Raw genomic sequence first — 26,720 nt, 5'->3', positions numbered from 1 at the left:
GCTAGGTGGGGTGGAAGTCTGTGCAGTGGTGATGTCCCTGCGAATTGCGTCGATCTTGCTTTGGAAGTGGTTAGCAATCTCATGGGCGGTGAGTGAGGTACTGGGTGGAGGTGGAGGCGGAGAGAGCAGAGAGTTGAAGGTGGAGAAGAGCCGGCGAGGGCTGGAGGAGAGGGTATTGATGAGGGTTACAAAGTAGGCTTGCTTGGCAACGTGGAGGGAGGAAGTGTAGGTGAGGAAGGCGGATTTATATCGGGTGAACGCTTGTAGGGATCTGGTTTTGCGCCATAGTCGCTCTAGCACACGACTGCGTCGCTTGAGGTTTTTGGTATGGTCATTCTGCCAGGGTTGAAGCGGTCGGGGTCTAATGTTTCATGTGGTGAGGGGTGCTAAGGAGTCAAGAGCGGCTGACAGCGAGTTGCTATAGACAGTAGTGGCCAGGTCAGGGCAGGACAGGGGAAGGATACTGTCGTAAAGTTGGTCAGCTGCAGAGTGGAAGGGGGTAGGGTCCAGGTTGCGGAGGTTTTGGCTGGGGATGGTTTGGAGGGGTAGGTGTAAGAGGGCGAGGAGACGGAGAAGGTGATGAGGTTGTAATCACAGAGGGGAAAAGGGGTGTTTGTGAGGTTGTGGGGGGTGCAGAGATGAGAGAAAACAAGGTCCAGGGTGTTCCTGTCGGAGTGAGTGGAGGACTGTATGCACTGTGCAAGTGCAAAAGAAGAGGTTAGGTGGAGGAGTTGGGATGTGGCCAGGCTATTGATGTTGGTAGGGATGTTGAAGTCTCCAAGGATGATGGTGGGCAGCTCGGAGGAGAGAAAGAAGGGTAACCAGGCGGAGAGGTCGTCGAGGAAGCGGGATATGGGTCCAGGGGGCCGATAGATTACTGCGATCCTCAGGAGGATTGGAGAGAATAGTCGGATGCATTGGGCTTCAAAGGAGGAGAAGGATAGAGAGGGAGGGTTTGGAAGATGCTCTGCGGTGACAGGAGCATACCAACCCCACCACCTTTTCGACCGCTGGGTCTGGGTGAGTGGATCCAGGTGAAACCTCCATGGGAGAGTGCTGCAGGGGAGGTAGAGTCGGTGGTTTGGATCCAGGTTTCGGTAATCGCCAGGAGGTTGAGGGAACGGGAGACAAAGAGGTCGTGGATGGAGGTAAGTTTGTTGCAAACCGAACGGGCGTTCAGGAGTGCACACGAAAATGGAGGGGTGGTTTTGGGGAGCAGGGGGACCGGTATTAGGTTGAGGGGGTTGCGGCAGTTCATGGAAGTAGGTAGATGCCTTGTGGGTGAGTGAGGTGGAGGAGGAACAGGGTTTGGGGAGATGTCCCCTGCGGTTAGGAGGAGAAGAAGGGTAAGAAAGGTGGCATGGGAGCGGGATGTACAAGAGCGTGTGATTCTACCATTGGTGGCATTCTGGTCAGTGGGAGAGTGGAGTAGCAGGAGGAGGTGGTGAGAGCCGTAGAGGGAAGATGAAAGCAGTGAGGGCGCGATGTATAGTTGTTTGGGAGGAGCGGGGGGATAGAGAGAAGAGATTTTGGGAACGGAGGAAAAGAGTACGAAGAGGAGGAGGAGGAGTACAGGTGGCATTTTAGGGAGGTAAACAAAGTGGCGGACAAGTAAGGTGGAAAGTCTCTCAGGGCGCTTGGTTGTAGATAGTCGGCGTGTAGTGGCGTATCTCGTAGCTGTACCTTTCCGTGACAAAAGTTTTCATGCTTAGAATCAGGATGGGTAGAGTTCCGTTTGGCCAGTTGTGATCAGGAGTAGTCAAGCGTCGTATGGGCTGCGGGTCAGGGCAGGGTTGTGCTGGGGTAGGCGATGGTAGGCCTCACCAGGTTGAGATCGTCTGTTGGGCTCGGCAGGTCCGGGCAGGGTTGCGACGTGGAGGGCGATGGTAGGCCTCACCAGGCTGGGGTCGTCTGCTGGGTTCGGCGGCGTGGAAGTAGGGTTGCAATGTGGGGGGCGATGGTAGGCCTTACCAGAAAATGGAGGTACACAGGAGCAGCACATGCTTTAAAGTGACTGTCAAAAAATTGACAGCAAAACTTCCAGCAGCCCTGCCATATAAAAACGAAATTCCCATTGAATGGAGCTTTGAAAATTCCTAGTAATTTTGAAACTTGTCCAACCCTTCCTGCCTCAACACAGTGATGGGCCAAAATGAATGTGTGGAAGGCAGACACTACCAGGAAGGGGTAGAGCTTTGATCAATTCAAATGGACAAGAACTTAGGTGTAGTGATAAGGAGGTAGGGGGCAACTATAGGTGGTTGAAAGAATGGTGTCTGTGTTTTAGAATTGATTTTCACTTAAAAAGCTTTTAGGTCACTTTAAACTTAACATCCCTAAAGAACAACCAAGTACAGTATCTACCTTCTCTACCATCCTAGCATAAAAACTGTGTTAGACTAGGCTATGGGCATCAACAGGAGAGAAAAGCCTGTTCATATTCAAACAATAGTTTGGAACCTTCTTGATGTCTGCTACATTTGGGTATTGTCATTTCAATGTGCTACTTCTTGTAAGATCACCACGTGTCCAGTGTCTACAAGATAATAATAGAAAGTTGAGGATTTGTATTTTCCTAGCATGGCTCCCTACTCACCTTAGGGATACTTGTGATGTTCTCAGATGCATGTGCACTATTGTGCCTCCAAAGATGAAATCTTATGACTATGTTTAAGCTGGTAACAGGTAAAAAGAGGGGACAGCGCGTAGAGGTCCCTGAAAATTCCCACAGTCCCCTCCACTACAAATTAACGCATGTTCTGAATGTGTAAAACTTTACAAATTATTGTTACTTTTAAAATTTGCCCAACCCTTCCTCCCTCATCTCAGTGAGTAAGGGGGCGAACTTCACTACCAACAAGGAAGGGTCAGAGATTTCCCCAATCCAAACAGCTCAGCACTCAAGAGTAGTTGCAAGCTTGCAGCCAACTGAAAGTAGGGTGTATGTGCTTTATAATCGATTTCCACTTTACAAGAACAACAACCATACTCCCTAACATAAAAATAAAGTTAGACAAGGCAATGGACATCGACAGGAGTAAAAAACCTGTTCACAGTCAAACAATGGTTTGAGACACTCTTAATGTACTCTTGATGCATACTCCTGCTACATCTGAAAATTCTGATCCAATGTGCCACTTCTTGAAAGACCACCACATGTCCAGTGTCTATAGCTTATAATACAACTGATGATTTGTATTTTCCTAGCAAGGCTCACTATTTACCTTCTCTTCTTTGGGAACTCAATCATATTCACTGCCCTATTTGCACTAGGCAAGTATCTCTAATATTTTTTCCTTCATCTATGATGTGTGAATTACTTCCAGTCTCTGCAACCAAGGATCACCTCCACAAGATACTTAACTGTAACTCCTAGAGGTGGTCTTAGGTTCCTATGGTCAGCTTAGATATCATGAGTACCAGTGTCATTTGCTGACCTTACTAATGGGCAATCAGAACATTTTTGTGCATTCCCCCATTCTACAGGGGTGGGACTAATAAGCAGTATGAGCTATAATTACATTAGATAGACGGGTCAGAAACTTTGCTTCACAGTAATGTGGCAGGCAGTCAGTATAAGTAACTGCTACCAGTACTGCAGGCCAACCCCTTGGATGGAGCAACCAAAACCGAGCTGTAATGATTATACTGAAATTTGGAGAATGGAACCTAATACTTGACTATTTGCTCTGAGAGGCAGCAAAAATTGTCTCTGCACTGCATTTATAAATCAGTCAGAGATCTGTTTAGGTGCATGGAGGGGATAATACTGAATTGATTTAAATTTCAGATGTCCGGACTGTATGTAATGTGCATAGTGTGCACAATGTATGTAATGTGCATTGTACGCATTTTTTATTTGCTTTGAGACTGATAAATCCTTTAACCTGCTGTATATTGAAAGCAAAATACATTTATAATGATTTATGTATTACTGTTATCCTAGAATATGTTACAGTAAGGATCAATGAATATGCATCTTGTTCAATGAACTACGGTCCTGATGAATCATGGGAACATCCAAAACGGGTTGACCATCGTGTAGAATAAACAAACAATATGTAATTGATGAAATACAGTGGATATAAAAAGTCTACACACCCCTGTTAAAATGTCAGGTTTCTGTGATGTAAACAAATTAGACAAAGATAAATCATTTCAGAACATTTTCCACCTTGAATGTAACCTATAAACTGTACAACTCAGTTGAACAACAAACTGAAATCTTTTAGGTGGAGGGAAGTAAAAATAAATTAATATGGTTGAATAAGTGTGCACACCCTTAAACTAATACTCTGTTGAAGCACCTTTAGATTTTATTAAAGCAATCTTTTTGGATATGAGTCTATCAGCATGGCACATCTTGACTTGGCAATATTTGCCCACTCTTCCTTGCAGAAACAATACAGATCTGTAAGATTGCAAGAGCATCTCCTGTGCACAGTCCTCTTCAGATTACCCTACAAATTTTCAATCGGATTCAGGTCTGGGCTCTTGCTGGGCCATTCCAAAACTTTAATCTTCTTCTGGTGAAGCCATTCCTTTGTTGATTTGGATGTTTGCTTTGGGTCGTTGTCATGCTGAAAGATGAAGTTCCTCTTCATGTTCAGCTTTCTAGCAGAAACCTGAAGGTTTTGTTCCAATATTGACTGGTATTTGAAACTGTTCATAATTCCCTCTACCTTGATTAAAGGCCCCAGTTTCAGCTGAAGAAAAACAGCCCCAAAGCATGATGCTGCCACCACCATGCTTCACTTTGGGTATGGTGTCCTTTTGATGATGTGCAGTGTTGTTTTTGCGCCAAACATATCTTTTGGAATTATGGCCAAAAAGTTCAACCTTGGTTTCATCAGACCATAACACATTTTCCCACATGCTTTTGGGAGACTTCAGATGTGTTTTTGCAAAATCTAGCTGGGCTTGGATGTTTTTCTTCGTAAGAAAAGGCTTCCGTCTTGCCACTCTATCCCATAGCCCAGACATATGAAGAATACTGGAGACTGTTGTCACTGTACCACACAGCTAGTACTTGCCAGATATTCCTGCAGCTCCTTCAATGTTGCTGCAGGCCTCTTGGCAGCCTCCCAGACCAGTTTTCTTCTCGTCTTTTCATCAATTTTAGAGGGCCATCCAGTTTTTGGTAAGGTCACTGTTGCGCCATATTTTCTCCACTTGATGATGACTGTCTTCACTGTGTTCCATGGTATATCTAATGCCTTGGAAATTCTTTTGTACCCTTCTCCTGACTGATACCATTTAACACTGAGATCCCTCAGCTCTCTGCTGATCATGGCTTTTGCTGTAGGATGAGACTAAGGAAATGTCAGGACCTACTAGAACAGCTGAACTTTATTTGGGGTTAATCAGAGGCACTTTAAATGATGGCAGGTGTATACTGACTCCTATTTAACATGATTGCTTAATTCTGAACACAGCTACAACCACAGTTATAAGAGGGTGTGCACACTTATGCAACCACATTATTTTAGTTTTTTATGTTTACTTTACTAGTTCTAAAATGATTTATCTTTGTCTAATTTTTTTTACATCACAGAAACCTGACATTTTAACAGGGGTGTGTAGACTTTTTATATGCACTGTATCTATGCATTGTTTGGGGTGTACACCATGCTCTTTTCATCAGTGGAAATGTGTTTTTAAACATGGAAAGTCTCTTACACTGTACAAATAAATTGAGATATCTTTGTTTGTGCGTTATTTTGGTAATATGTCCCAGAGTGCTGTAACAAAAAGTTCTATATGTAATTTTTGAAGTATTGATGACTGACGGAGGACATACCTGGGTATAAACTTGAGCTGTACACTGAAGGATGACTGAGCCTGAATAAAACCAGTCTTTGGAAGCAGCTCCATGTGGTTCCTTAGTTCTTTGCACACTTCAAACTTTAAACGAAGGGCAATTGTTGCTCTGAAAATCAGACACAAGAATTTGATATACTATTACACATGTAGGTACACTATTGAATTTAGTTTCAATTTCTGTGTTATAATTTCTGTAAATAATGTAGCTCGATTGGGGTCATAGAAGTACAGCTTGTTCTAAGCATCTCCATGATTGCAATTCATGAATATAGGAGGATGGAAGATGATGTGTTCCTTAGGTGGGTCATCCTAGCCTCCCACACATGAGGCACTTCAGACATATTGCAAAAGAACATAGGAAATCAAGGTAATTCACAGAGATCTTGAGCATTAAAGACAAAACTGAACGTATGGTAGGGAAATGGGGAGAAAAAGATTAGATGTGAGAGAAAAGTGAGGGATGGGGATCTGTCACACAGGGTCGCCTGTTTGGTTTCTGTTTCCATACAATATACAGAACATTAATTTTCTTTTCTCAGATTTGAATGAACAAGTCCCTAAACATTTAAAGGATAAATTTATATTTAGTACAGTTATCTTGTAAGTATCCTCCCCACCCCCTGAGAGTAGCACATGTGGTAAAATATTTAGCTTCCTCCCCATTGAAGCAAACTAGCACACACGCATGCCATGGTCTAATTTATTCCTATGGATGAGCTGTTCTCATGGCAGCTTCCAGTCATACAGTGGAGTAAGCTTCACCCATAAGCTCCATAAAGAGAACCCTCATTATTTCATAGTATCCAGGATCTTAAATAAGTTATTAACTAACCTCTACTTTATTTAATTATTAATATTTCTATAGCGCTTTTCTCCCTGGGGACACAAAGCTCTTTATCTGCTGCTTGGGCAGAATGTAAGGCAGCCATCTTTAGCAAGCTCAGTAGGTTATCATACTAGGTCCACAAGGAGAACATGAAAACTCCATGCAAATAGTGTCCTGACCAGGACACAAACAGAGGAGCCCAGTGTTATACGCCAGAAGTGCTAACCACTAAGCCACTATGCTGTTTTGTAATGGTCAATTTACCATCATATATTTATCTTGAAAAGCTTGAATTTAAAGTGACATTAAAGCTTCAGTTTCTCTTATTAAAATAACAAACATGTCATACTAGTTCCACGCAATGGTTTTGCACAGAGCAGCCCCGATCCTTCTGTTCTCAGGTTACCCACCCGTGTTCCTGGTTCTCTCCCAGCTGAATGCCCACTATAGGAAGCAGCTTCCTATGGCTGTCACTTATGCAGGCTCACTTTCAAGCTGAGCTGCTTGCGTCTATTCAGACACACAGCATGGCTCAACCCTGTCCCCCGCTCACAGGTTTTGACTGACAGCAGCAGGAACCAATGGCATCCACTGCTCTCAGCCAAGCCTGTGAGAACTGGGAGAGTGGAGAGGAGCTGTTGAAGACGTGCACAGCGCTGGACTGAGATTGGGCTCAGGTGAGTATTTAGGGGGGATTGCAGAGGGAGCTGCTCTTAAATGATTTTTTACCTTAATGCAGAGAATGCAATAGGGTAAAAAAATGTTTACCTTTACAATCACTTTAACTGTAGTAAGTATACCTCATGCAGTCCTCCTTCACATACACATTTCGTCAAATATGTATGATGAAGACGTCATAAATTGTTGTGCTCGTTTATCTGCTACTTCTGCTGGCTATAGATATGAAAGAAGAGTCAGACAGCAGAAGTGAGCAGCCTATTAAGCAAACCTGTAATAACAGAAATATGGGGTTACCACTACTGATCCCATTCTAAAAATAGGAGCTGTTATGCTGTCTCCCTGACTTCAAACATTTGAAATCACTGCTTCAAAAGAAGTATGCAGCTCAACAAAGTCAAAGTAAAGTTCTTATCTGCATTCTTGTTTCGGTACTCAAGTCAGAGGTTCAGTAGGTAGCTATAAATTACAGCAAAAACATATACCTCAAAAGTATTTACAGGCAAGCAGTGGGCATAAGTGCTAAACAGATAGATAGACATGCGAAGATCATTCATTCAATAAAAAATAGACATAAGATTCCAGCTATACAGATCAATATTTTCTTGACACCTGTTTATATCAGATCTTTGTAAGAATGACCATTATATGATCTTTCTAGCACCGGTGGCCTAATTCTAAAACCACAATATGTGATAACTGAAGAAAGCTGCAGTTAGGGCCTGGCAAAGCATCAGAAAGGAGGAAACCCAGTCTTTGGTAATGTCCATGGGTTCCAGACTTCAGGCAGTCATTGCCAGTAAAGGATTCTCAACAAAATATTAAAAATGAATATTTTATTCATGATTATATTAACTTGTCCAATTACATTTGAGCCCCTGAAAATGGAGGGACTGTGTATAAAAATGGTTGCAGTTCTTAAAATTTGTACTAGATATTTATGTTCAACCCCTTGAATTAAAGCCGAAAGTCTGCACTTCAGATCCAGTTGGATTCTTTCATTTTAATTTATTCTGGTGGCATACAGAGCCAAAAGTATGAAAATTGTGCCATAATATTCCACTTCTTTTCCTTCAAATGCTCCTGGGTTGCTTTTTCAGTGTGTTTTGGATCATTGTCCATCTGCACTGTGAAGCGCCATCCAATCAACTTTGCTGCATTTGCTGAATCTGGCCTGACAGTATATCTCTAAACACTGCAGAATTTATCCGGCTGATTCTGTCACATCATCAGTAAACACCAATGACCCAGTGCCACTGGAAGCCATGCACGCCCATGCCATCACACTGTCTCCACCATGTTTTACAGATAACGCTGTGTACTTTGGATCATGAGCTGTTCCAAGCCTTCTCCACACTTTTTTTTCTTCCTGTCACTCTGGTACAGATTAATCTTCAGTTTCATCTGTCTAAAGAATGCTTTTCCAGAAATGGTCTTGCTTTTTTAGATGTTTTTTTGGCAAAGTCTAATCTGGCTTTTCTATTCTTCAGGCTTATGAATGGTTTGCACCTTGTGGTGAACCCTCTGTATTTGCTCTCCTGAAGTCTACTCTTGATTGCAGACATTGACAATGATACGCCTACCTCCTGGAGAGTGTCCTTCACTTGTCTGGATGTTGTGAATGGGTTTTTCTTTACCATAGAGAGGATCCTGCGATCATCTACCACTGTTGTCTACCGTGGATGTCCATGCTTCTCTATGTTGTTGAGCTCAACCGTGCGTTTTTCTTTCCTCAGAATGTACCAAACTGTTGATTTGGCCACTCCTAATGTTGCTGCTATCTCTCTGATGGATTTGTTTAATTTTTGAAGCCTTACAATGGCCTGTTTCACTTTCATGGACAGCTCCTTTAAACACATGATGTAGGTTCACAGCAATAGATTCCAAATGCAAATACCACACTTAGAATAAACTCCAGACCTTTTACCTGCTTAATTGATGAAGAAATAATGAAGTAGTAGCCCACACCTGGCCATGAAACAGCTTTTGATTCAACTGTCCAATTACTTTTGGTCCCTTGAAAAAGGGGGGATGGCTACTCTTAAGAGCTGTAATTCCTAAACCCTTCTCCAGTTTGGATGCACATACCCTCAAATTAAACCTGAGAGTGTGCACTTTCAGCCCATATCCATTATATAACTATAGCTTGAATATGTTTTGTTAAATACCTGAAAACAACTAAAATTGTGCCTGTGTCCAAATATATATGGACCTAACTGAACATACAGAGATTTTGGTTCATATTGACCTGATAGCATCACGCACTTGCTGCATATTTGTTGGCTGCAAATCCATGATGTAAATCTCCCATTCCACCACATCCCAAGGGTGCTCTATTGGATTAAGATCTGGTGACTTTGGAGGCCATTGGAGTACAGTGAACTCATTGTCATGTTCAAGAAACCAGTTTGAGATGATTTGAGCTTTGTGACATGGTGTATTATCCTGCTGGAAGTTGCCATCAGAAGATGGGTACACTGTAGTCATAAAGAGATGGACATGGTCAGCAACAATACTCAGGTAGGCTGTGGCGTTTAAACGATGCTCGTTGGTACACCGCCACCACCAGCCTGAACTGTTGATACAAGGCAGGATGGATCCATGCTTTCATGTTGTTTGCACCAAATTCTGCCCTTACTATTTGAATGTCGCAGCTGAAATCGAGACTGATCAGACCAGACAACATTTTTCCAATCTTTTATTATCCAATTTTGGTGAGCCTGTGCAAACTGTAGCCTCTATTTCCTGTGCCTAGCTGACAGAAGTGGCCCCTGGAGTGGTCTTCTGCTGCTGTAGCCCATCTGCTTCAAGGTTCAATGTGTTGGGCATTCAGAGATGGTATTCTGCATACCTTGGTTGTAATGAGTGGTTATTTGAGTTACTGTTGGCTTTCTATCATCTTGAACCTGTCAGTCCATTCTCCTCTGACCTCTGACATCCACAACACATTTTCGTCTGTACAACAGCCGCTCACTGGACATTTTCTCTTTTTCAGGCCATTCTCTATAAACCCTACAGATGGTTGTGCATGAAAAAAAATCCTAGTAGATCAGCAGTTTTTGAAATACTAAGACCAGCCCATCTGGCATTAGCAACCATGCCACGTTCAAAGTCACTTAAATCCCCTTTCTTCCCCATTCTGATGCTTGGTTTGAACTTCAGCAAGTTGTCTTCATGACATCTAGATGCTTAAATGCATTGAGTTGCTGCCATTGGCTGATTAGCAATGTGTGTTACAAAGCAATTGAAGAGGTGTACCTAATAAAGTGGCAGGTGAGTGTGCATGTGTGTGTGTGTGTATGTATATATATATATATATATATATATATATATATAGTGGGGGTTACCTCAGGTGAGGGATCACCTTCCCTGGGGAAAAGGTAGTACAGACGGCAGGCCTTTCTTAAAAATCTGACTTGTAGCCAGTTTTATTTAAAGGGTTGCATGCATCATAAACAAAATCGAACAGAAAATAAATCCTCGCCATCCAGGCACTAACTAAACAGAAGAGATTCCTATCTCACAGGTGAAGGGCTCCTCCCTGTCACCAACAGAACAAAACAGTGTGCAATCCTTTTCCTTTCTTGAACAAAGCAAACTCTTTCATTCACAGCTCTCTCAGGTATGCTCCCTGAGTCCCAGGCCAAGAGCAACTTCTTGCTCCAGTCCTGGTTTATTTATACCACCTGCTGGTGGTCATCAGTGGACCGCAAAATCTGTCAAAGTGGCCTGGAATATTTAAACCAGTTAATAATATTACTCTATATTGTGATACAGACTGTGCTATAGACATTATTTTTACCACATACCTGGCAACTAACATTTACCAAAGGTCTTGATAATTTTTTATTCATATTCAAACTCATTGTCAAAATTCTAGTTCCCTGGCTGTTGTGTCAAATGGCTTCTGTACTTTTAGGGTTACTAACCTGGAACAAATGTACAGGTTAGGAGCTCTGACTTTGACTTTTGCAAATACTTTAGTATTTTCAGAAGGAGATCAGCAATGACATCCTTAATATTCCTCTCAGTACAGGTTTTCTTTAAATTGTTCCCTTTGTAAATGCTTTGCAGGGTGTACAGTTCATTTGCAATGTTGTTTTCCATAAGTATTTTTTTATTCTTTCCTCATGGGGATTATCTTCATGCAGCTGCTACTCAGACATACGAAGTGGAAATATTTAATGTAATGGAAGGTTACAGCTCTCTGTCTCTGTAATTGGCACACTTGCCTCTCTCTTTGCACCAATTACGTTGGAGGGGTTTGGGTGGTATTAACCTCTGCTCCTGAGACATCAAAGTCGAGAAGATTAACAGCGTTCATGCATAATACATGTATGAATGGTTTCTTGCAGTTAGCCTGTGGTCTCAATCATCCAAATCCTTATTGAAATCACTTAAACTGCTGCTCTGCACTTCATATTTTGTGCACGACATCTCTCCTAGTTTCACAGCATCCTTAAATCTCTGTTCTTTGATATCCATTGTCTTTATGCCGGTGAATTACATGCCCAAGTCCAGTGATACAGCAATATATAGAACAAATAATGAAGAAGGCAACTACAATAGATTTCATATATACTGACTAAAGGAAAGCAAACCTATTGTTCCAAGCAATCAATCTGAATACAGCTGTCATCTTCTACAGTGGTTTTAAGAATGAAGGGAAGTCTATGGTTGCTTTGGCCAAAATATTCACCTATTCCAATTTTGCCATAAAGATCATACGATGATAGATACTTTACTTTTGAATGGATGGATGTCAGTATGTTGACCCACTCACCACCTTCTTTTCAGAAGCTGAGAATATGTTAGTGAGGTTACCTCAGTTAAATGCCCAGCTTTGCCTCATTGCAGCAATTCCCAAGACAAGCAATAAAGGTTGCTCCAATTGCAATAGTTTCAAAGAGTGAGGAACCCTTAAAATAAATCTTCTCATTACTTAGAAAATGTAAACTGCAGTCACTGTGGTCACAAAGGTGTAAATATTCCTGGACACTAAATTAAAACTATTTTGATGCGTCATGTGCTGGACCAACATCTGGTCACCCTTATAATGACCATAGCATGCGTACAGGGGTGACAACTCCAGTACAGACAATTTAACCCACTGCATCCAACCACACTGAAAATATCCGCCCCCCGTAAATGTTCAACCAACTAACAATGTTTCAATTCACACTATCTATTGCCCCTTTTTATACATCTACTTTTTTTTTTACTTAAAATCATTTAATTTTACATAAAGCTGACCAAGGAAGTTCAATATCGGTCAGAGGCAAGCAACTTTTGAATGAGGACATCAAATTACCTTTAAGTTCCCCACAGTCCTAAATTTAAGTTCTACTGAGTACCAAAGATTTTAAAACTTTTGGATCAAATTGACAACTGGAATTCTTTAAAGCTAGTATACCTGTTTTTAACAACAACACTATCCTGGTACAGACGATCAAAAGAACAGATCTTCAGATCAACATTTGAATTTGGAACATAGACAGGAACATCAATAGCCACTCCAGTGGCTGTGATAGGAATCTGAAAGAAGAGGTGGAAAAGGGTCAAATATTTACCTGTGTACCCTGCTTCAATGTACCTCTCACATGTGTCTAATTTGCCAAGATAGGCCTGTTTTTGAAGCATAAGTAGTTAAAGAGCTCATAGAAATGAGCATGAGCTCATTTGAGTAGAGCCTGACTGGGATAAGGAGGATTGGTTGTGAGGTCTAAAATATCTTAAACGTAGAGTTTATAGGCTAGGTGTCACCAATACCAGTACTTACTGGATTGTCACTAAAAATGTGCCTGCTGTCTACTTATGTATCCATCAAATTCCAAATTTCTGCTGCTATTCCCAGCCTACACTTTCTGCATTTGTCATTATTCATTCAGCTTCCATCTGTTGAGGCAATAAAAGCAGACTTCTTGACTAAAATGGTGGTGTTCAGCTCACTATCTATCCATTGCCTGAATGTAAACCTATAATGGAAGTTAAAACATTAAATATCATATTCCTGACCACTTGATGTTACAAAATGAAGTAAAGTCATGCTTCCACTTTTACAAAGTGCCATAATAAATTCAAAATACTTACAGCTTTGCAATTTTTATTCTCAAAGGTGATCTCAAATAATGCACTCGCTTTTCCTGGGAAGGTTGGGGTGAATATAATTGGAATTCTCACTGATGTAAAAGGTGCTATCTCTCCATTCATTCCCTGAAAAAAGATTACAGTAGATAAAGCAAACACAGCAGCAAAAAGATACTGGGATGCAATTGATTTGATTAGCATTGATGTTGGGGACCTGCAGCTTGCAAAACTACTATGATTTTTTTCTTTTAGACATAATATGAAATACCACACATAAATAATGCATATTTACTACATACAGCTAACAGTTGGCTTATTCCAAATAAGAACAACTTCTTTCTGGAGCTTACTTAATAGCTCCACTGTGAAACACACCTGAAAAGCAGGTAGATACTACTACAGACTAATCTCTCCATCATACACAGGAAGCCAACAAGCATACAGACAGGTTATCCCATATTTAAATGCTATGCTTTATAAACGCATTGCCATGGATATTTAAGGAATATACGGAATATTTGTATATTAACAATTTTAAACAATGAAAATACATATTAAACATAGGTGATAAAGATGTAAAGTTAAAAAAAACTCACCAAAGCATTAAACAGAGTGAGTCTAGGAAAGAATCGCCCCCTTTAAATAACCACATTTTGTTGCTTTCGAGCTTGAAATGAAGACAGGCACAGTTTTTGTTTTATCCAGCTGTATTTACTCAGTGCAACTTATAACAATAAAGTGAAAGATATAACATCAACATGTCAGAAAAAAATAAAAACAAAAATTCAAAAACAGAATCACTGAGTTGGAAACAGGATCACCCCCTCCTAAAAATTACTTGAAAACTCTATCGGGTGTAGCTAATCACCTTCTCAATGGCACACAGAGCCACTTGAATTTCACCTGTGATCAGCTGTGGTCATTTTGATTAGCTCAGCATGAAAACAGCTTTCCTGGAGCATTTCAGTCCCTGGCAGTGGAAGTCAACTATGGGTGACAAGGCACTGTCAAAAGATCTATCAGATAAAGTCGTGGACAGGCACATGTCAGGAGATGGATACAAAAAAAAAATTCAGAGGCTTTACCAATGCCTAGAAGCACAGTGATGCCTATTATTAAGAGGTGGAAGGTATTTGGTACAATACAGACCCTCCCGGGATCAAGACATTGCTCCAAACTGGATGAAAGAGCCGGGCGGAAACTTGTTAGAGAGACTACCAAGTGGCCTACAGCAACCCTGAAGCAGCTGCAGGAATTCCTGACAAAGAGTGTTCATTGTGTGCATGTCAAAACAATATCTTTATGTTATATCTTTCACTTGAATATTATAAGTTGACTTGTGCCTGTCCACAACTTTATCCTGGAGATATTTTGACAGTGCCTTGCCACCCATAGTTGATTATTTGCTTCACTTGCACTGCCAGGGACTGAAATGCTCCAGGAAAGCTGTTTTCATGCTGAGCTAATCAAAATGACCACAGCTGATCACAGTTGAAATTCAAATGGCTTTGTGTACCACTGAGAAGGTGATTAGCTACACCTGACTGAGTTGACAAGTTAGTTTTAGGAGGGGGTGATCCTTTTTCCAACTCAGCAAGTTTGTTTTTCAATTTTGGTTTTGTTTTTTTCTGACATGTTGGTGTTATATCTTTCACTTGGATGTTATAAATTGCACTGAATAAATACAGCTGAATAAAACAAAACTGTGTCAGTCTTCATTTCAGGCTGCAAAGCAACAAAAAGTGAATCATAGTCCAATTGTCAGCATGTGTCACTGTTATGCTGTTTCCATCCTTATGTATTTTAAAAAGATTACACCAAAGAATACAGATAAAGGTGTTCTAGTTCTTTATATTTTCCATCCATGTGCTCACATGAAATTCTGTACAGAATAAAACAGAATTGATCTTCCAGTTTTATTTATTTTGCCTATTTTTTATCCTCTATTTTAACCTGTAGTAGTCTTATTAAAATTATGTATATTTCATTTTATTTACATCAATGGCAGAGAAATATCCATGGAAGGCCTTGTATTATACACAAGGGACAAATAATCAGATTTGGTACCAATGTTCTGTGGTTTTTGGTTATTTCTCAAACTGAGATGCATAATACAACAATCTACACAAGGGTCTCTGGCAGTTATTTCTTGAACTGTCACACATACCTCACCCAGCTTGATATCTGCAGTTTCTTCCTGAATGTCTCCATACAGATGTTCATCTCCACTGTGTGTGTTTTCCACAGCAACAGGGGGTTCCTCATTGACATATTCTACAAACAAACATTCAGTTAGTTGCAGGAAGCAGAAAGAGTCTGTCTGCTTTAAAGGGAATGTAATGTTTTCGATGACACACATCTAAAAATTAGTCTGAAAAAAATTTTTTTTTTTTGTGGGAGAGTTAAAGGAGAAGTTTGTGGTTAAAAAAATAAACATCACTATTCAACTGTATGCTGCAGCATCTGTGCGATGGTGCAGCTGTCCCACTTTGGCTCTAAAATGGTCTGCTCATTTCTAAGCCACATGTTGAGAGGTAAAGCCAGCTGTTAATCAGGCAGCTAGGTGGATCCCAACAGTATTGTCAGGATCCTTCCAGAGCCTGGAGAGGCACTGCTCTGTCAGCCTATAGCAGGCAATAGCCCACTATAATCTGACAAAAGTAAGGTTACTCCTTTGACCCCAAGAAATATATGGCCAAAAGGTTTTGGCCATACTTCTCTTTTAAATTACATCTAAAGCCTTTTTTTTTTCCATTTTAGTATAGAGTTTGAAGTTCCTGTGATGTGGTGCCAGCAACATATCGCACCTTGCTGATAGCCCATTTTTTAGAGAACACTGTACCGTAAAGCATGTTTGCAAGTTGCACTGCAATGCACATCCGTAAGCATGATGTGTTAGGGTGCCATTCAGAATGAATGCCACCACATTGCACCAATGTATGTTCCATGTGCTGGCATACATTGCAGTAAAGGATATGTTTCCGCAATGCCATAGTATGAACAAGCCCTATAAGATCATCTCTTCTAAGTGAGGAAACATCCCCCTTTAGACTCATTATTGAATTAGGTGTTCCAATTATTTATTTATTTCAGGTAGTTATATAGCGCCATCAATTTACGCAGCGCTTTTACATATATATTGTACATTCACATCAGTCCCTAACCCTCAAGGGGTGTACAAACTAAGGTCCCTAACTCACATTCATATACAAGGCCCAATTTAGACAGGATCCAATTACCCTACCAGCATGTCTTTGGAGTGTGGAAGGAAACCGGAGTACCTGGAGGAAACCCATGCAGGCACAGGGAGAACTTGCAAACTCCAGGCAGGAGGTGCTGTGGCTGGGATTCGAACCAACGACCCTAGTACTGCCAGGCAGAAGTACTAGCCATTTAGCAGGTTTGCCTTCACCTCCCGCTCCCCATCTCTTTTTATCCTGTAATGAAGCGGACCAATAGGGAGGATGAATCTCCACAGCAGGGGTACAGATGGCTATAAAAACCCGACAATGGTTCTAACCTTCTAAACTTTGCTGTGTGTGAACAATTCTCCCACCCTGTTAGGTGCGCTGTGACAGTCTATTAGCACAGCTGCAATGCTCACTGGTTAACAATAAAGATTATTCTCCCTTGCTGTCTGAACGCATTTCCGTAGCAGTTACATATTGACAATGCAATGCTAGAAAATCAGCGCTAGGGTGATTGTGGCTGGGAATAATGATGAATAGTAACCATAATTCCACAAAGGGTATACTTAATGATAACCCTACTTCAATTCCATAAAAGATATGCTTTATTACGTGCAAACTGGGTACAATGTTACCAGAATAGTTCCGGATGCAGAGGTGTGGGCCAGGCACGACTGGAAGAATGTCCGCTCACCTGCCTCCCCAGGCCTAGAGCGGTGTGGACTCCGATGGCTAACCCGGCCAGGGACCAGGGTGCACCGGAAGGGACATCACACCACCGGTGGGGAAGCGGAAGTCAAGATGTGGATCGCAAGCTGGAGCTGGTAACCAAGACAACGCGTTTCATGCGCATGCGCTTTGTCAAGTCTCTTACTAAATACTTTGGAATGTCTACTTTCTTCCAAAAAGGGCTCATTTAGGGGTATTTGTACTGTCCAGACTTGTTAATCTGGCCTCCCCAATCCTGGTGTTCAGCGCTTGGATCTTGTAATATATTAACACTGGTTGCATTAGAAGTTTACAATTATTATTATTATAAATACTTATATAGAGCCGTCAATTTACGCAGCACTTTACATATACTTTATATATTGTACATTCATATCAGTCCATAAATCTTAAGAAGCTTACAATCTAAGATCCCTAACTCACATTCATGCATACACATTCTAAGGCCAGTTTAGACAAGAGCCAATTAACCTACCAGCATGTCTTTGGAGTGTGGGAGGAAACCAGAGTACCCGGACGAAACCCACACAGACACGGGGAAAACATGCAAATGTCAGGCAGGTAGTGTCACAGTTGGTATTCGAAACGATGACCTAATGCTGCCTGGTGGAAGTGCTAACCACTTAGTCACTGTGCTGCCCACAATAACCCTCTCATGAGAAAAATTCATAGGCTGCTTTTATTTGACCAGAAGAATTCTAAATTCTAGAATTTAAAACCTAGCCAGAACATATTTTTGTAGTTTTGGATTTGTGTTTTCATTGGGGAGATGTCTCTTTGTTTCCTGTCCTGGTGACTGACTGGTAATTGGAATTTCAAGTGCATCTATGGTCAACATTTAAAATCATTATATCCACATTCAAAGCCAGTGACGAGGGAGCAGGGAGCGATTTCAACTATTTCTAGCCTACTCCTATTATTCTGAATGATCTTGAAGTTTGTAAACTTTGTTTGATCCTCACAAATTTACGTCTTTGAATTCTGTGACATGTATTCACTATGCCTGTGTATATGAATGCATGACTCACACATTTCATGAAGCCTGTCTTCTGAACTACAGAGGTGCTGAGAGGAGGAGTTCAAGCAGGTGGAGTCAATACAGGAATCACTGCTTGTGGGCAGCAAGGCACCATGGGATATGTAGTCCATAGAATTTGAAAGTACACCTAATAAACCAGCAGAGAAGAGCTGCAAAGCATGCAGGGAATTCAGGAAGTTGTGGAAAGAGATGTCCAGCAGACAGGCAACACTCACAACATGAAATTAGATTTTTTTTCCAGGAAGCTTATATTGGATTGTCAAAAATAACTATTGTTTGTATTACTATCACAACGCTGATTTCATAAAATGAAGGTGTACAGTATGTTCTGACCATAGAACTGCTTTAACATACCAGTGCCTATTTCTTTTTGTAGTTTGGCACTTCTGGGTTCCTCATCTGGTAGAGTTGTTTCTACTCTTGTGGGTTCTGTTTGGTTATAGTCTGAAGCTTCTAAATGCTCCTGATTTGTGGAATCTATTGAAACTGAGGTATTTGTGTCTCTAGAGATTTGATCAGGGGAAACTGGAGTTATCTGTAAAATAAAAACAAACTTTATCACTGATTACATTACATTTTATGTTAGCAAATGTACTCATAACTTTGAACTGAAACACATGCTGTGTTTAGTATGAAATAGGCCTTTAATAGGCAAACCATATCATTATGTGATGGCAACATCCCTTTTGAAGAAACATGTCAAGGAGAAGCCTTTGTATGCCGTGACGTCACGCCGCCGGATCACGGAGGTCCAGCGGCCATCTTTAAACACCAGCTGGTTAGTGTTTTCAGCAGCTTGGATGCTGCTTCACCAACTTCTATACACAGTTACCCCATATATGTGTACTACATGTTACATCTTTGTGTTTTCCCAATAAATATTGTTACATACCACACTGTGGGCATCTATATTTCTTGCTCTGCACCGAGCAATTAAACCCACCCTAGGACCCCAGGTGATCCATCCGGACCAGAGGAGGGAAGCCTATGACCAGACCCTATTGCAGTTTACCCGTTAAAGGGGCCCTCTGATTGACATCTCTAACACCCAGACCCACAGAGGAGGGAATCTCGTACCAGGCTGTACCTTAAAGGAGACCTCCGTTCTGACTTACTTGATCAATGCGCATTAAGATTGCACTTCCAGTGAGTGTGCAATCTTACCATTTGTCGCATGTCACCGGAGTACTACTGGTTCACACCGGGATATAGAAGTTTTTCATCCGTTATTACCTATTGGGGACTGTCATTGTCACCTGATATATATACTACCACCTTTTGCACTATAATTTAGATATATATCTGTTTGCACTTTATCTGGACGATTATATCATATATACCAGAGGTATTTTTGTACTTATAGAAGTATCCCATGTCATGATGGTCTTATAGCTTTTTATTATTAATATTATTAGGATTTTTATTGTTTTAGCGCTGCACTTCTTTACTTATATTGTTCATTGAGAAGGTTTGTGGTTCCTTTTTGGTGCACTAGCTGCTGTTGTAAGCACTCACTAAGTTCTTACTGTTCTTATATATCATTATGTGAACTTTAGGAAAGTCACATTGTAGATATGCACCAATCATTCAGAAAATATTCACACCGGTGTTTCTTTCCAATGGCAGTCTCTTGGAGGCCAGGTTCAAACCTTTGCAGTATGTTATCACATACATTAACCTTAGCTGTGATAAGGCAACCTATACATTTTAAAAGGGGTGTCAACGCAGAATTATGGCCCTTCATAGACACTATTATTTCTTTCACAGTTTACATCTATGTGCTATAGTGCACCAAAATGTAGGCTCACTGTAGTGCCTTGAGAAAGTGGGTTAGGGTACCCTGTAATTCAGTGAACAGCATCACATTTCACTGCAGTTTCTGTGTTACTGTATGTCACAGTAAAATGCAAGGTGTGAACCTGGCTGGAAGCAGAGAAGTTGTGTAGCACAGAATGACTAGCAAGAGGCTGCTGTGCTTCATTGATGCCCTCTGAATGGATGTAGGAGATTATAGAGATGGTATTTAAAACTCAAACTGAAGTAAAGTGAGCAGATTGCAAGAGCAGTAAAGGCTTTTACTCAATGCTCACAGCTGCTGTGTTTTGCTTTATTAATTACTTACCATTTGCTTAGAGAAGACCTTTACAGGTGTCTTTTCGATGTTGTTAGCCTGCGTCAATGGCCTAACATGGAAGTTTGTCCCAAGAGCTCCTCGGTTTGTTAATGTCACCATCAGTGTCACTGTCTCTCCAATGACATGCCTGCCGAAGTCAATGAATTCCTTATCCAGGGCCAACTGAAAAAAATGGTTTTGGTCAGTACTGATTAAGGTTATCATTAATATTCACAACACGGATGCTGGAATATACTATCAGACTAATTAGCTTTATGGAGAACATAAAATAAATGTGAAGATATTTCTTTGCTTTTAATCATTCAGTTTATTTATCAGGCCTAATGCCAAATTACTTTGTTTATTAGAGGTTCACCACACTAATAAAATACATTTAAAACAGCATGTGAATAATCTCACCCAGACAGGCATTCCACTATATTGTAAAAAAAGTATTTTCTGTATATATTTCTAAAAGATCAGCAAGACACGAGTCTGAAGGATTTAAGGAAGGGTGGATATCATTTTAAATCCCCTAATGTCCTATTTAAAGTCTTACTTAACAACACAGTACACACAACTGAATGTTCTGCAACCTACAGCTAACAATCAGATGTTTATATTCTGATCTATTATTCTGAAAGGCATTGTTGTTCAAACCAATTGCATTTGATGGCTCCAAGAAATAAACATCACTAATGAGTAAAGGGCAGAAATAGATTTGATTCCTTCAGTTATTGTAGGTCCCTCAGTACATTTGCACCTTAGCATTCCGGCTTGTAAAAACAGCCCAGCATTGCATGTTTCATTGTTAAAAAAAAATATTTAAAGGTAAATTACATGGTCAATGATATTTGTAAGCAGTTGTAATGTGAAATCTGAATTTGCTGTTCAAATGTGATAAACCTGTGTATTTTAGGAGCTTTTCAGTGCTGATCCTGTGCTATCGTTATTCCACTTTTAAACAAAAATACATTCTTGACCTTCCTTCCCAGACACACTAGCTAACTAGTTTACACTGACTAGTATATCTATAGCTAAAAGTCCTATGACAAGCCACCTTCTCTAAAAAATGGCTGAATATAGACAGTCTATGCATTCTATGCATATAAGCTGTTGTAGGATCCTTATTTCTCCCTATCTGAAACCACAGCTCTGTAGCATGTGTAACAGAAATCAGACTTTTGAAGATGAAATTAAAGTGTTACTAAAACCAGGACCCTGCATTCACTATATCTGGTCTCCCACAGAATATGGAAATGCAATTCATTTAGTAAATATAAACTGTTAAGTACCTTTTCTTATCAGCAGTTAGAGCAGTTTTGTGACTTCTATCAGTGTCCAGCAGAACACTGCTTAAAGCTTGTAGGAGGAGTTTTCATTCTCCCCAGATTGTCCTATGAGGCTGCATAACCCCTGACCCTCTGTCTGGACAGCACCAATTGGCCCTGTGCTGTTCACATGCACCCTCCCAAGACAAAAAAAACTCTCTAGCAATACACACTAAACTGAGCATGTGCAGCTTGCCCCCAAGGCTTTGTTCTATCAGCAGATGGATGGGGGACAGTAAAAGAAGGGGAGGATCAGAGAAGACAGGTCAAACAGCCTTTTTACACAATGTGGAGGATTAACCCTTTAGGTTCCACAGTGAGTATAACAAGCATTCTTTACTGCATATACAGACTGATTTTACTTTTGTAGGTTTAGTAACACTTAAATTTTTTATACAGTCTTTTCGGATACAATGTCATCATAATTCCTATCTTAATTAGCTGGAACTATTAGGTTTACCATAAGAAAAACAATCTTGCTGATGGGGAAAGGATGGATGAAGAAAAATTACATGATAATTAAAGTAAATAAAGCAGATTTTGCACAGAGTCTTCACAGCTGCTGTGTGGTGACCACTAGAGCGCTCTGACAAGAGAGGAGGAGATGCATGAATGCTAGTAGACAGGATAGCAAGAGGAAAAGCACACTTTACTTTACATGTTATAGGTGACTATATGTTGTTGGGTTACGAATTTCATCTGTTCAGATTCTTAGTATATTCCAAGCATTACCTACATTTACCTCCAAACCTCCCTCTCCCCCTCTACAGCATGTCCCAACATTATTTTTTTCTTTTACCTGCATCCTGTCAGGGGTGACAATGCCGGCTGTGATTTCAATGCAACAGAGGTACTGTCTTATCAGTTAAAACAGAAAGTCGACCATGTTGAAAGTGATGAAATGTGTTAGGTGGAACTGCACAGGAAGCATCATCACATTCACACCACCCACTGGAAGTTCACTGAGCGATAGAGAGCGGCACTGGTAGGGCTCAAGTTTGAGTGGTCATGTGAATGTTCTGTTACACTGAAATACATGGTGCTTTGGGCACAATTAACAGGTGAGTGTACAAATAATTTTTAACAGTTTTTTATATAAATATTGGGTTTCACTGTGATTGTGTCTTTCCTTCCTTTCCATATGATTTAATGCTCAGGAGATATCACTTTGGAAGTGACAAATGGTAATCTTTATGTGGGAGTGAAATACCTTGTTTGGGAGCTTTCAAAACAAGCAGATTTGACCTTTAGCAACAAAAGCCCAGCTGTTCTAATGAGTGTGTCCTCTGCATGGTGGTGGAGTATGCACGCTGGGTGCCACTTGAATGAGGTACCATTTTCGTTGGACCACAAGCACAGTGGAGAATATTGAACATTTGATGAACACAGAGACTTTTTTTTATTTGAAAATATTTCTTTTTCACTGTGAAGAAATTTCCATTTACTATTCACGGATATTTTGGACTTCTATTGATTTAACATGGCAATGCTGTGTTTATTTACTTATTCCAGAAGGTTAAAAGCACAATCGGTTTCTTCCAGATGAACGTGTATCTTTTTTTTGTTTGTAGTGTAAATCATGGGGAAAAGTGCATGTATTACAGAGATGTATTAAAAATTTTCTTTTTTCTTATGCTATGATATATTCTTTAAGCCTCCTTTCTCACCTTACAGAAACCCCACAGGTCTGCCTCCAACTGATCTCAGCATCACATGGTGCCAAGTGCCAGAGCCACTGAGGGACATTTTGCAGAGTACTGACTGTAGTCTCAGCGGTAACACTGGTGGCATCAGCCGTAACTTCAATGGCCAATAACAAAATAGGAAGGAATAAATAGAGGAAACCAGGAAGATGACACAACAGCAGGCTAAGTGACAGGTAGGGCTGAACTCTAGCACAACAAGCTGCTCCAAATGTTTTACCTGTGGGGCTGTTTTTTCATTTATATGCCATGATAAATAGGTTGGCCTAAAGGAGTGCTGTTAAATATCAAAACTAAAACTGTGTGTCTCTAAACAAGCTTATTGCACAACATTTCTTTCTGTAGCAATTTAAAAGCCATTTTTTTCAGCAGCAACAATAAATCCCCCAGCAGCAATATTAACTCCCCCCGCAGCTACAATACATCCTCCAGCTGCATCAATAACCCCCCCCCAGCAGCAACAATTTGGAATGAGGAGGAGGTGTGGAATAGGGAAAGTACCGCATAATATACAAAATTAAGAGGTGCAGAATAGGGAATGTACATCATGGTAAATGAAATAAGGTGGTCTGGAATAGGGAAAGTACATCATGGCATATGGGACAAGGTTATTAAAAATAGGAATGTACAGTATGACATATGGAATGAGGTGGTGTGGAACAGTAATGTACAGCATGTCATATGGAATGGGGTGATGCCAAATAGAGAACATACAGCATGGCATATGATATGAGGCAGAGGTAGTGTGGAATAGGGAACAGACAGCATGGGATATGGCATGTACTAGCAGAAACATTGCTGTACCTTAGCAGAATGATCTCGGCCATACAGACCTCCATCAGTGTGGACCCGCTATTGATTGCAGTAATAGCTCAGCTGGTCAGTCCCTGCATGAGAGTTAATTGCCCTTTAGTTTGGCTGTGTCCCATTCAGACCTCCTGTCAGCATGGACCTAGAGCAACTGCAGGGTCAAATAGCTCAGATGATCACTTTTGTCACAGGTAAACAAACAGCCGGGGTACTTACATTTACACTACTCATGTCCTCTGCTGTGCTCTGCGTTAGATAATTTAGATGATGCCATCAGTCAGAGGAAAGGAAGTGAGTAGTATAACGTCCTCTGTCCTGTGTTTTTGTTTAAATTTGTGACAGCCACAATCTGCTGAACTGTCTGTCACAGTAAATCCCTGCTAACTAGAGGTCTGAAAGAAGCAAAGCCTCACTAAGGGCACACACCACCACTGTCCCTGACAGGCACAGCACCCCCAGGCAAGACCTGTGCCTGCCAGAGGTGCCAGTGAAAGCTACTACTACTATGGGTGAGTGTTGGGGAGGTGCATTGTATAGCGGGAGGGGGATACAATATTGATAAACTACACTGGTTTAACCACACCCATTGAGCTCCACCCCCATTTCTGTGTTTGGTTTTCTACAGACCAAAAGGTGGCAACTTTAGTTTGGTGCAGGAAGAACTAAGTGTTAAGGTCAGCAGAAGGGCCAGGGTCAGAGCATGACTTTTCTGATTCGCTCCAAAACCAGCATGCTGATAGGAAAGTTTTCAAAACTATTCTTTGCAGTCAGTTCTGCCAGCTTAAACTTATCTGAATACTTGGCAATCCCAGTACAGTAGAGGCGGTCAACTGTGCATTACCTCACACTTCTTAGTGGTACACTTTAAAGGAACTGTGAAAGGACCAGTCTGCGCCAAGAACTTCACTTCCCCTTCAAGATCTTCATCAATCTGCATAATACATTATTAAGATCCATTAAGACACACAATAGCACTAGCAAAAAAAGTTTAACCACAGATGTCAGAATTATTAGACACTACAACTCTAACCAAGACTTAGCAAAGCACTGCATGAAAACTGACAGATATTTCTAAAACACAGTTCAAAACATAATGATTTAAAACAACCACTATCAACCAAAGATCAGCTGCTCGGGGTTCCCTAAGAGAGCAGTGGCATATTGATATTCTGTCTACACTATCCACCAAAGTAAAAGGCCAGTAAAACTTTCAAGGTCTATGGGGTCAATTCACTAAAGGTTACATGACTAATTTTTCAGAAATATTGCAAGAGATAATATAAGAGTCAATTCATCAAAGTAAAATATCGAATGTGAAGTAAATACCACACATTTGTTAACATAGTGAGATAAATACAGCAAAAAATGAAATAAATCATTAAAGTCAATTCATGAAAAAACACACACACACATTTGATATTTATCACCTGGTGTTGCTGGCTGTATTTTAGAAATGTATAAAATAACAATTAGAGGAACTCTGCTCTGGCCAGAAAATTAAAAGTGTACAATGTATCAATGTGAAAATGTTCTCCTCTGAGCTCAGGTATGAAAATAAATTGTAACATTTCATCAGAGGGAGATCATTTTGTCAATGACACCACACTACAATGTTTTCATAGGTCCACATATTTGCTGTGTGCCTTCTGGTGCAGTGGTAGCCTGAAAAGAAAAAAAGTAAAAAAAACCCACCAAAAATAATGCAAAATCTAAGTGCTAAATATCGCAAAACATAAATATTTAACACATTTGGTAAATAACGTATGTTTTTTAGTGAATTGACTACTTTTGCAATAAATACTGCATGAGTTATTTTAACTCACAAATTCATGTGGTATTTGTCTCTTAGTGAATTGACCCCAAAGTTTATTTTTGGGCCAATATTATTATTCATTGAATTTTATGATTATTAAAGAAACCTTATTATTTATTTATTTATTTATTTATTTAAATCTTTGTACAACCTACTGATCACTATAAGGTACCAAGAGCTGTAACAGTTTTAGTTTTGATACCTGAAAACTATATCAAGCCCTCTGATACCTGAAAACTATATAAAAAGGTTGAGAAAGGCTGGCCTAACCCTTATCCATTCTACTAAAAATCTGTTTTTGCGTTTGTATCTTCATTGGAGAAATTTTCTAGGGGGAAATTTCTAGGCAACTGTTATTGCTGTCTATGTCCCCAGCAGGGACACAGACAGCAATGAAAAATTTAAAGAAAAACCTCTATCCCTTCTCTGCTCTATCTGAAACTAAGTAAAACATTTTGAGTTCAGCTTTAAACACCAATTCATTTTTTTCTGGGTAAAGGTCAGAATATCTGTTAAATTGTTATCGCTGTGTGTGCCATCCTGTCCCGGTAATATGCATTCTCCTGATTTTGTGGCAGAG

General features: G+C 40.4%; 1 protein-coding gene across 6 annotated transcripts in view; it reads right to left on the bottom strand.

The window, feature by feature from the left end:
* The window catches only part of CFAP74 (cilia and flagella associated protein 74), a 204,189-nt gene that overhangs the window by 96,226 nt on the left and 81,243 nt on the right, over positions 1–26,720 (bottom strand). For all 6 annotated transcript variants that reach the window (XM_089651853.1, XM_089651855.1, XM_089651852.1 and 3 more), the window contains exons 16-22: positions 25,169–25,258; positions 20,493–20,666; positions 18,725–18,905; positions 15,582–15,688; positions 13,418–13,540; positions 12,741–12,862; positions 5,801–5,929 (exon numbers count right to left, since the gene is read on the bottom strand). In XM_089651853.1, coding sequence (XP_089507979.1) covers positions 5,801–5,929; positions 12,741–12,862; positions 13,418–13,540; positions 15,582–15,688; positions 18,725–18,905; positions 20,493–20,666; positions 25,169–25,258 — 926 coding nt within the window. The remainder of the gene's footprint in view (positions 1–5,800; positions 5,930–12,740; positions 12,863–13,417; positions 13,541–15,581; positions 15,689–18,724; positions 18,906–20,492; positions 20,667–25,168; positions 25,259–26,720) is intronic.

The sequence above is a fragment of the Staurois parvus genome, unplaced genomic scaffold (assembly GCF_062004578.1).
Source record: "Staurois parvus isolate SC_StPar_1 unplaced genomic scaffold, SC_StPar_1.0 ptg000663l, whole genome shotgun sequence".
Taxonomy (NCBI): Eukaryota; Metazoa; Chordata; class Amphibia; order Anura; family Ranidae; genus Staurois; species Staurois parvus.
Note: the sequence above shows the minus strand (reverse complement) of the source record. Positions and strands in the feature narration are given on the sequence as shown.